The following is an 11,542-nucleotide window of genomic DNA, read 5'->3' on the forward strand; positions in this document are numbered from 1 at the left end:
TTGCACAGTTGGTCAGGATGCTTTCTATTGCACAGCAATAGAAGTTCACCAGTTAATGCATTAAATGACAAACACAAAACCGTGTTAAGTCTTAACATCCAATTATAAAGAGAACTATAATTTGCCACTGGCTATAGTTTTTATGTATTGAAAGCACTGATATAATTTTTTTTTTTAACTCAAAATACCTAAGTTAGTAATTGGTAGAAAGCCGAACTAGGCTGCATACAACAGTATCATAAGTGGCCCACTTCTACTATGACTCTATACCCCAATCATGATTTAAACTTATGAAACTATTACCACAGACGTGGAATCTCTGCCAATATTACTGAAAAAAGATGTGCACATTTCAGCATTATGAATGTTAAGGTGTTATTTGTTGCCTTGTTCAGATGCACCACCCAATCCAGATGAAGCCAGCTGACAGTGAGAAAAACAATGGTAAGGATTTTCTAGCATTTTCATCTGTCTTCTCTTTCCATAAATAATACAGTAAACAGGACAAATAATCTTTACACTGATGTTGTTTTTGAGGCCTCCATCTGGTGGAGCGGATAGTTTTTATATGGGCATTATATACCATATCATAGTGTTTTAGACAGTGTTTATTTTTATGGCTTTAGATTATTTTATTTTTGTTTTAAATGTTTGTTTTTATTGGAAAGCAGGTTTTAACAATTTTGAAGGGTGCAATAGAAATCCAATTTTACTAATTATAGGTCTACATGCTCCATGCACAGAACTATTTGTCATTTACAATTAGATTAATTCCTACACGTCTAGCTTTTTAGATACAATCAAGTAGATGGGTATAAAAAGGCATGCCATCACAATGCATAATGACGCACAATGGCTGATTTTGCACTGGTGGAAGATGTGGAATGTGGACCAAACCTTCAAACAGCAAGAAGACTTGCTAGCAAACGAGAACAAATTCTTACTTCCTCAAGCTATCCTGTTGGAGATCTGTGCTGTTTTAGGCCCACGTTACAGAGAGGAGCACTCGGAGAAATCACGCTGTGCCGGTCCCACTTCAAGAGGGGTTGGCTCCAGTGTCCCGTGACAACACCTTCTTGATGTAGTTGCTAGGCGTCTTATTACCACAACTTTAATATCGGACAATTTATTTTTAATTTCGGCCACTGTCTGACCTTCTGAGTTTGCGGCATTAACTGCGTCTGAAGCATGTTGCCACTCTACAGGTTTTTTGGCATTAGTAATGCCCACATCGTGCCATCCAAACATTTTTTCCTCATTTCCACCTCTCCTACAAGAACTTTAACTTCACATTAAATGAAATTCCTTTTTTTTGTTTTCCTTCCTGCTCATGTCGTTATGAATGAATATTAATCGGGGTTGTGACTATTTCCAACTATTTAACTAACAGCTGCGCCATATTGAGAGTGGGTTGTGATTTATAAAGTGAAACCAGTGTAGGACGTGCGTACGCACGGTTTTATAAATCAGAATATTTCCAACCTTTGTTTTGTCACTACGGCACATTTGATGCAAATTTGCCGCACATATTTCAATAAATGAGGCCCCAGATCCATTGAATTGGAATTGTATGAGCTACATCTCCATAGTTAGCGTTAGCTACAGTAGACGGCGGTCGGCAAGCCCCCAGTTTGGAGAAAAAGGCAGGCAGTACCGACACAGAAGCTACACAATGTCCGGCTGTGGACGGGGAAGCAGCTCAACGTATTTTAGCTACAACATAATTTTTTTTTAGGTCTCTAAAATCCATTTAGCTGCTGCCCCTGCCCACAGCCATCTACTGTAGCAAATAAACTAACTATGGACAATTACCTCATACTGTACAGCCACACTTTCCTTACTTTCACGTGCAGAAACTCAAGTAAAGATAATTCTTCTGAAGAGTTTGTCATGTGTTTTAATCCTCCCTGTCCTCCTTGGCTACTACCAACTGTGTGAAGGAGGAGTGGGGGTGAAGAGCAATCGCAAAAGGCTTGCGTTATGTGGATGCACCGACAGAATTGTCATTACTTAGAATTCCTCATGGGGGCGACAGAAACTACGCACTGTAGGCTTAAGTTACTATCCCTGTTGTTTGTGAACCACCACAGGTTGTCTGCACCAGCCAGTATTTCATTGAATTGAGAAAATTTCCTTGTTCATTCCACAACTGAGTAATTGACAGCAGGCATATGTGGTAATCTGAATGGGACAGAGGCTGTTGGACAAGTGGGAAAGACTGGCCTTTTCAAATGTATCCATTCTAACGAGCTGCATTATCCAAATGATCCGCTACCTTGTGGGCATGACTGTAAATATATATTCACTATATTCATACTGCTGAGAAAACAAGTAAAGTGCCTTGTTGTAAGTATAGGTTCACAATTTCACAAGTCATGTAAAAACAATAGTGAGGTGCCTATATGAACATTGAAGGGTAACATAAGTTGCAAAAGAGGCACAATTATTAAAATGTGTGTGTTGATGTTATATTGCAACATTTACCTTGACACAGAGCAGGTGTGTTTGATGTTGTGGTTTGTTGAATACAGCAGTGGAGGACAGGAAGCTGTTTATTGGAATGATCTCCAAAAAGTGTAACGAGAATGACATCCGACTGATGTTCTCACCATACGGACAGATAGAGGAGTGCCGAATACTTCGAGGCCCTGATGGACTCAGCCGGGGTAAGGCATATTCTGTTCTTACACTCACAAAGGCAAGTGTGTAGGGTAATTATTGGGTCTCTATAAATTATAGTGTGTAGACCTACTCTAATCCTAAAGTGTCCTGAGATAACTTATGTGGTTGTTGCAGCAGCAGAAGGACAGCAATACAGATGAATAGAGAAAGTAAAAGAAAGAAATAATGAGGTATATAAAACTAGAAAAAGAATAGAATTCAAAAAAGACCATTTGGAGGCTAAAATGACTAGGAAAAGTGAAAGTGGTAGCAGCACTAGCTGCAGTCATGCAGCAGTAGCAGTCATGTCAAATCTATGTTAATAGTGTACACCAGACTTGAGTCGCTGTAATTGATTTGTTGTTAAATAACAGTGTATCACATGACAATGTAAAAAAACAATATGACAATGTTAAATGGGTCATTGTCATAGTCACAAACTTCCAGAGAATTATCAGCTGAATTTGCAGCTCCACTTAGCTTTAACAAGCTATATAACAAAATTCAGCTCATTGTTTAATCACATTTTTAGTCAATTTTATTTGCATAGCCCAATATCATAAATCACAAATTTGCCACAGGGGGCTTTATAATCTGAACAGCAGACGACACCCACTGTCCTTGTTGACCCTTGCTCAAATTGATTACTGCTTGCTTTAAAAAAAACAAAAAAAGAAGAAGAAGAAGAAAAAAAATCGGATATACCCTTTCTTCATGCCCAGAACAAAATGTCCACCTGATGACAGGCACTGGCAGGATGGAGAAAGGGCAGGCCCCGTAATCTGTATATAAGCCTCACTGTGCTTCAGTAACACAGACGGCCTTGGGCATGCTTGTAACTCATGGTGTGAGTGGGACTGGATAAAAGACAACTCCTTTTCTTGCAGATTGTCACGTTACTGAGAATACAGCTATTAAAAAGTATTATATGAAGTCAACGCTAACTCTGACAGCTGTAGGGCAGCTAACATAAACTTAAACTGTCTCCATGAAGCTCCCAGTTAAGCTCCTATAAGTCACAATTTAGTTAGGAAACAAGAACAAGCTAACTAATGATAACATAAGCATATTGGCTCAGTGGATGTTGATTTTAAATCCTTAAATCCTTCTTCCAATTTCCAGTCACAGCATGTCACTCTCCCCTGTGCATTATTATGGATCCCACGCGACTTCTAGGCAAGTCCCACCTTACGAAGCAGCCCGATTGGTTGGCGTTAGGCATTGACCTTGAGTTGTTGGGATAGCCGTACTGTATTTATAGTAAAATCACGTATGAATAGGAATTTCAGCATTCAACTAGAATTTTTTTTTTTTTACTATTTAAATTATATTTGTTCCAACAGCACTAGTATAGGCCAGGTTTGTGTCCCAGCTGATAGCTGGGGAAAAAAGAGTCCAACAATAAAAAACAAAGACAAAGAAAAAAGGAGTAAAAAAAAAAAATATCCACAGTATACAACAGCCACAGCACAGTTGAACAACACTGTTGGATAAAGGCACTGGGAGGTAGACAAAATAGAATTTTGTGATGAGTCATGTTACATTGTTTCTCTCTTTCAGGTTGTGCATTTGTGACATTCACAGCTAGACAAATGGCCCAGTCAGCCATCAAGTCCATGCACCAGTCCCAGACCATGGAGGTGAACTTCAACTTCACACTAAAAACAATATGTGTATTTTGTAAAATTGTGACTCTGATTTCAAAACTGGTGGATAATCGTAGGGCTGAACAATTATTCGTATTTGCAATAATATTGCGATATGTTGCATATGTTGCCACGGTGTTTCAACGGGGCAGCGATGTTTCAACGGGGCCATGGTGTTTCAACGGTTTTATTAGTACAGTTAATGCCACAGCAAGACCACCAGCAGCATGCTACTGCTAATGTAACGATAGCCTCTCTGAGCAAGTGCAACATTGCAACATTGACGCTGGGGAAAAGGGGCTGGAGGCAGCTCCTGTGTGTGTGTGTGTGTGTGTGTGTGTTTATATATATATATATATATATATATATATATATATATATATATATGTTTTACTAGTGCTGTCAGTTAACCGTGTTATTAACACCGTTAACGCAAACCGGTTTTAGCTGCTTCAATCTCAAAGTATTTTTTTCACCCTTTTATTGATGGACAGAGTTACATTGTGTGAGAGATTATTTGCTATAAGTGTGAATGACTGCTCCAAGGGAGAGTGTTACATGTAAAATTGAACACTACAGTAGGCTATATGCCAATGTTTGTTTTCAATAAAAAACACATTTGCACAAAGCCAGCCTATCCACTTTTCTATGTTGATAAGATTATTAAAATGAGAAAAAATAATGGGACAAAAACAAATTAAGGTACATTTAGAAAAGATAAAAATGTGTGATTAATTGCAATTAATTCCAAGTTAACTATGAAATTAATACGATTAATCGCGATTAAACATTTAAATCATTTGACAGCACTAATTTTTACATATTTAACTGTAAAGTAAAGTTCAAAGACAGTGTTTTCAGGGGTGGAGCAGGCGCCCATATATAGAGGTTTACTCCTCGACACAGCAGGCCTGGTTTTATAATCCACGTGTTTACATATGTTTATTACAGAAAATAAAAATTGAAATACTACTAATTGTGGTAAAGCAACATATTTGTTTTTATATTTCTGCAATCTGCACTTTAGTTTTTTAATTGTTTTTGACTTTCATATGCATGTTTACACCAGGTTTGGTAAGTGCTCATTATACTACTTTGATTGAAGTAGTTAATTAAAAGATGTAATTTATATAATTTCAATCACCTAATTTCATCATCACATACATGCCTGGCTTCCAGGAAAGAACAGTTTTTTTAATCTATCTAATCTTGTGTTGTTCATACTATATAATGATTTATTGCTTGTCTTTGTTGAATAATACAGAAGGCAAAGATCTTAAAAAATAATCTCATATTAAATCACAATTGCAGTATTGGTGGAAAGGAATTGCAATTAGATTATTTTCCAAAATCATTCAGCCCTATATTATAGTTTCTCCACTGTTCAATATTACAAAAAAGGATTCAAAGCAGCAGAGCTTTTTCAAGTCTCAATTATTTGAAAATAAAAATCCAGAACATAAAGAAGGTGATGTTCCGTGCGCTATTATTAGTTTAGTCTGCAGAAGTTCTTGCATTATGTTGATTTGTTTTCCCAAACATCTTTCTGTGCAGCAGAAATGTGAAATAAGTTTTCCCCATTTTTGTTTTCTCTCATCAAAAACAAAGATTAAATCAAAAGTCGAAATAAAGTCAGTTAAAAACAGACAAAAGCAGTTGTAATTGATCACTTGTTCCTGATCTTAAAAGGCATCCTGGTTAATGTCAATATCTGTCAGTGTTTCCCCTCTGCTGTTGCTCAGAATTTTCAGTACAGAAAAAAACATATCTTATCACTTATTTCAGTATCAGTACATCAAGCTGCCACAGTACAAAACATTTCCTTTGTCCTTGTGTAGGGCTGTTCATCACCTATTGTGGTGAAGTTTGCAGACACTCAGAAGGACAAGGAACAGAAACGCATGGCCCAACAACTGCAGCAGCAAATGCAGCAACTTAGTGCTGCTTCCATGTGGGGAAATCTCACTGGGATCAACAGTCTTGGGCCACAATACCTAGCAGTGAGTGTGTTATGTTTCTGCAAAATGTAATAAGTAAACTGTTGACAAAGCAATTCCCCATTTCAGACTTTTCTGTCACTTGCACTTTATCATATTGTTTCTTATATCACCTGTCTTTAGCTCTACTTACAGTTGCTGCAGCAGTCAGCCTCCACGGGTAATGCATTCAACAACCTGCACCCTGTTTCAGGTACACACTCACATATTTTAACAGACATTGTACAATATCATGCAGTCATGTTAAAATTAGATTTGAATATGTAAATATACATATTGTTGGCTAAATAGTCATCTCACTTTTGGCTTCTATGTTTGAAAGAGGCTCATGTCATCCCTCTGAATGCTCAGGAAGTTTTTTAATGTCCGGTCTTAAACCTGTTCAGCTTCAGGAGAGACACGTCCCTATTTAGTGTTTCTATTTACAATCGTGGTCAGAAGAAGGGGTGGGTGGAGTTTTAAACTTAACCGTGTGTGTGTCTGTCAGGTCTTAATGCCATGCAGAACCTGGCTGCTTTAGCAGCAGCTGCAACTGCCACACAGGTCACGCCCACAGGCTCCAGCGCCATGACAACATCTAGTAGCCCACTAAGTGCACTAACAAGCTCAGGTAAAAAAATTACTACTACAGTGCTGTTTTATAGGGAAGGTACAAGCAGTAGGGTTTAGTAGTATGGTAATCTAGGGGTGTCACGATTATGGTTCAAATCAAATTGATCGAACAGAGCTTTTGATTTCGACTATCAAAATCAAAAGCAGGATCTGCAGTTCCCCCAAGTTTTTTTTCTCCTTTCTCTCTCCTCCTCTCTACTTGTGCATGTCCAAGGATAAAACAAGAGACAAGGCACAGTTTACCGGCTGGTATTATGCAGCTAAAGACACAAGCAGTGTTTCTTAATTCGGATACCTACATGTAGTAAACTGTGTACACTATGTACTCACTTGTGCAGCGCCTACATTTTGACATGGTAGTGTTTCAATTTGTGAACGGTTGTGATGCACTGACAGGAAATGACCCTTCATCTTCTTCTGTTTAATGGCAAATTGCAGCCGGGTGGAACATTACCGCTACCAATGTTCGCCCACTAAAACAAATACCTCACTATCTGACTGCAGTAAAATTGTTATATTGAAAAAACACTTGTATGAATTATATTTGTATAGTATAGTTTTGCCATCCCAAAGTAACCACTGTAGCTCCCTCGCCCTTTTCCGGACTATAAGTCACACTTTTTTTCATATGTTTTTTTATAAATACTTTATATATAACTCTAAATGTTTTTAAATGTTAATTCATACTGAAAACATTACAGTTTACAGCCGCAAGAGGGTGCTCTAAGCTTGTGACAACTATATGCTGCTCCTAAAAACAACTGAGAAAATCTGAACACAAACAAAATGCCCCCCAAAACAAAATCCTATTCTGCAGATTACAAACTGCAGGTAGTAAAATATGCAGCTGAAAACGGTAATCGAGCAGCAGAAAGAAAATTTGGAGTGAGTGAGAAACTTGTGAGGGACTGGCCTAAGGGTTACTCTTATTACAATGAAGAAAACAAAGAAAGCTGATGGCTGGCTGAAAGCAAGATGGGCAGAGCTGGAGGAGCGGGTCCACAGATGGGTGCTTGAACAACATGCTGCCAGGAGAGGCTTGTCAACGGTGCAGTTACATCTCCACGTCCTGGTAGTTCTATTGTCGTGTGCTATTGTGTAGTTGAATAACTGCTTGTGTGTTACGTTAACATACCGAACACATATTGTATTCACCCTGTTGTTCTGTGCGCTATTGTATAGTTGAACAACTTATGTGTTAGGTTAGCGTTGTTACGTTGGATTTTGTTAAATGTGCAACATGTGCTTGCAATTTCACTTGGAAAACGTAAACTGTTGTTGTAAAATACACCACTGACATCTAGTGGCCATTGCTGTCACTGCTGAAAAAGAAAACTTGAAATCAAATCAAATTGGGACCTTAAAATTGAAAGTCAAATCGAACCATGGATTTGGAGAAACGTGACACCCCTAGTGACATCCTTGTAAGTCCACAGATCCTAACAGATCGTACTCTGTTATCTGTGCAGTTATTTACCACTATACATCAACAATATAAGATATAAATAAACTGTTTGAAAAGCCGCCAAGATTCAACAATAATTACTTACATATTAATTCTTAATAAGTTTTTCTTTCTTCAGATTTTCTATTTTACGATTTCTTTAAATAGACATATTCACACTATAATAAATTGCAAATTGTGAGGTCAAAATAAGTGAAAATAATGACATTGCTGAGCTCTAACACAGACTGTAGCACTGTAACACAGCTTTGTTTAATATTTTCTCAGATGTGTTTACATTAACATTAACAGTAAATGTTCCTCAAGCAGGCTCCTCCCCCACCTCCAGCAGCAACTCATCAGTGAACCCCATGGCTTCTCTGGGGGCCCTGCAGTCTCTGGCTGCTGGTGCTGGAGCTGGCCTCAACATGGGCTCCCTGGCAGGTACTTACCCAAAGCAGCACATTTCCACAGAGTACGCTTGATGTAAATCATTGTATTAAATATTTTCAGAGCAGACAAGGTTGAACATAATCTAATCTGCGTTGGTGTTCAGGCACACTTAGTTTTATGCTGCCAGTAAAACAGCAAGAAATCATACAGAGCCAAAAGTATTGCCTCATTCAAACTTCTACAGCTGTTTATACAGGTAATAATAAAAGTAAAAGTAACCTGATAGTTGTAAGAGATGTTATTTTGTCTCAGATACTTAGATTTAGGGGGACCACCACTGCTCCTATTGAATTTGATTTGACTGTTCTTTACACTGTCTGCTGCTTAGTGGCACTGACTGTTTATTAATTTATACGCTGTGAGAACTGATTTCAATACTGATGTACTGAAATTAAATACCAGTTATTATGTATTACACTATTTTATAATTTTTGTTGTCATGTAAAGCATCTTTAAGTATCTTGAAAAGTGCTTAATAAAAAAGTTTATTATTATTGTTTAACTTTTTCCAGACAAAGGCTTGGTTCACCTTGTCTGTATATGAATGAACAGTGGCTCTGACAATGGCTCTTGGTACTTACTGTATTTTCCTTACTATTTTTAATTTTTAATTGAACTTCAGTTTGAATGACAAGATTTTACTCTTTCACCACCAACTGTGATGCAGGCATGGCGGCACTGAATGGCAGCCTTGGCTCTGGAGGCCTGTCTAATGGCTCAGGAAACACCATGGAGGCACTGAGCCAGGCCTACTCAGGCATCCAGCAATATGCTGCTGCCACCCTTCCCAGCCTGTACAACCAGAGCCTGCTCTCCCAGCAGAATGTCTCAGCTGCAGGCAGCCAAAAGGAAGGTGGGTTCTCTGGACTGAGAGTTAAAAAAAAAAGAGATGACATGGGGCAGTATAGATGAAATGACGGGAGCAGGAGGCTTTTTACTATATAACCTCTGTATGAGCATGCTTCATCAAATTGACCAAACACTCAGGGAAACAAAACGTCAATAGCTCCAGGCTAAAATCTTAGTTGGAGTTTAGAGTACTTTTCCTAATATACCTGTTCAATAGGCTTGCCATAGGCTCCCTTTTTAGATAAAAGAAAGAAAGCTAACTATGTGCAAGCATGCTCTATGATTTTCTCCTAACGTGATTTAAAGTACTGTAGTGGGCAGGTTGGTTGAGATGTGTGTTTGCTGTGTGTTGATCTCACATTCTGCTGAGGATTCTGTCTTGTTTTAAATCTGCTGCGTCAGCCAGCGACAGTCGCAGCTCGGGTAAGATGTCACCATCTTCTCTCTAATACGGCCTCAGATGTTGTACTCCGTAACAGGAGGCTTGTCATGTTTGTGTGTTCATTTTAATACTCTGACTTATTTTCATTTAAATATTTGTAATAATTGATGTCTTAAGAAACTACCGTTGCTCTTTCAAAATGAATAGGTCCAACAGTTCTTCTCCTGGTAATGCAGTGGCTCATCAAACCAAAGACATTTTTTTTTTTTACATTCACTGTGTTTGATAAGTGTTTGGTCATATTTTAGTATGAAACTTCCTTTTCTGATTCACACTTATCTTGTTAAATCTTAGTTACGGCATTATTATTTAAAATACAAAATGAAAACTTTCTGTATCTCTTTTAAATTAAAAACCCTGTAGCACTTGAGTAGACAGAATCCCATAATTTCCTAACATGGCTTTTATTATGAAACATTTGCAAAATTAACACTAGTTAATTAAGAGCGAAGAAAGATCAGTCATATTCAGACAGCCAAAGCATCTGCTACCACATCTAGATGAGCTACAGACTTGTGTTTATACTTGTTAAACCGGAAAATGTCAGCAAAACAACTCTTAACTATATTACAACTGCGGCTGCTAAAGAACAGACCCTCCTCTTGTCAAACGTTTACCAATCCCAAATGCACGGTTTACCAATGCACAGATCAAACAGTTCATTCCCTTCAGTTTGATAATGTGTTGTCACAGATTTCCACATGAGCCCTGGGAGGGTTAGTTGAATTTTTTGAGTTGTGTGTTTCATTTTTTTATGATCAGTAAAACAAACTAACTGATTGGCAGGTCCAGAAGGTGCCAACTTGTTCATTTACCACCTGCCCCAGGAGTTTGGAGACCAGGACCTGCTTCAGATGTTTATGCCCTTTGGAAATGTCATTTCTGCTAAAGTCTTCATTGACAAACAGACAAACCTCAGCAAGTGTTTTGGTGAGTTCACCCAAACTGCTCTATACATATAGGCCTTCTTATGATCTGAAGAAAATATTTGAATCAGTTCCCATAACCTTCCTGTGCTGTGTTGAAACTATTGTAGTTGACATTTGATCGTTTTCCTGTACTTGAAGCTATCTTTGCCTGTCTGTGTGGCAGCACACAACAAGAGAGATGCAAACAGGTGGGAGGTCCTTTCAGATAAGGCATTGAAAGCCATCTTGATGGAAAATGGGTCTTTAACATTGTGGTAATAGCTGGGTTTTCTCCCCTGGTGTGGCTCCTCTGTGTCTGTGTGACTGGTAGAAGGGTGCATGCTTTAGGTTATATTGATCCGGACAAAAGAAGTTATTACCTTTTTTAGTAAGCTAGACACAACAAGCATAGATATAATGGTTAGTTAAAGTTAGACATGTTGCTGAGGAAGGTTTGCTCACATTTGACACAACATAAGACTGGGAGTAAAAACTGAGAAAATTACTTCAAGGTTCACTTCAAGTGCCAA

General features: G+C 38.2%; 1 protein-coding gene and 1 long non-coding RNA gene across 15 annotated transcripts in view; one reads left to right on the plus strand and one right to left on the minus strand.

Annotated features, from left to right (window-relative positions):
• The window catches only part of LOC116702546 (uncharacterized), a 16,408-nt gene extending 8,544 nt beyond the window's left edge, over window positions 1–7,864 (minus strand). Inside the window, exons 1-2 of the long non-coding RNA XR_004335191.1 lie at window positions 7,739–7,864; window positions 2,047–2,052 (exon numbers count right to left, since the gene is read on the minus strand). This is a non-coding gene — a long non-coding RNA (uncharacterized LOC116702546). The remainder of the gene's footprint in view (window positions 1–2,046; window positions 2,053–7,738) is intronic.
• celf1 (cugbp, Elav-like family member 1) overlaps window positions 1–11,542 on the plus strand; it is an 80,239-nt gene that overhangs the window by 30,428 nt on the left and 38,269 nt on the right. For 2 of the 14 annotated variants that reach the window (XM_032536792.1, XM_032536799.1), the window contains 10 exons: window positions 396–444; window positions 2,532–2,666; window positions 4,222–4,301; window positions 6,146–6,307; window positions 6,428–6,497; window positions 6,792–6,914; window positions 8,688–8,804; window positions 9,481–9,666; window positions 10,065–10,085; window positions 10,891–11,034. In XM_032536792.1, coding sequence (XP_032392683.1) covers window positions 396–444; window positions 2,532–2,666; window positions 4,222–4,301; window positions 6,146–6,307; window positions 6,428–6,497; window positions 6,792–6,914; window positions 8,688–8,804; window positions 9,481–9,666; window positions 10,065–10,085; window positions 10,891–11,034 — 1,087 coding nt within the window. The remainder of the gene's footprint in view (window positions 1–395; window positions 445–2,531; window positions 2,667–4,221; window positions 4,302–6,145; window positions 6,308–6,427; window positions 6,498–6,791; window positions 6,915–8,687; window positions 8,805–9,480; window positions 9,667–10,064; window positions 10,086–10,890; window positions 11,035–11,542) is intronic. The other 12 variants (XM_032536795.1, XM_032536800.1, XM_032536796.1 and 9 more) reach the window with 7 other exon arrangements.

This window comes from Etheostoma spectabile, chromosome 15 (genome assembly GCF_008692095.1).
Source record: "Etheostoma spectabile isolate EspeVRDwgs_2016 chromosome 15, UIUC_Espe_1.0, whole genome shotgun sequence".
In the NCBI taxonomy this organism is placed as follows: domain Eukaryota; kingdom Metazoa; phylum Chordata; class Actinopteri; order Perciformes; family Percidae; genus Etheostoma; species Etheostoma spectabile.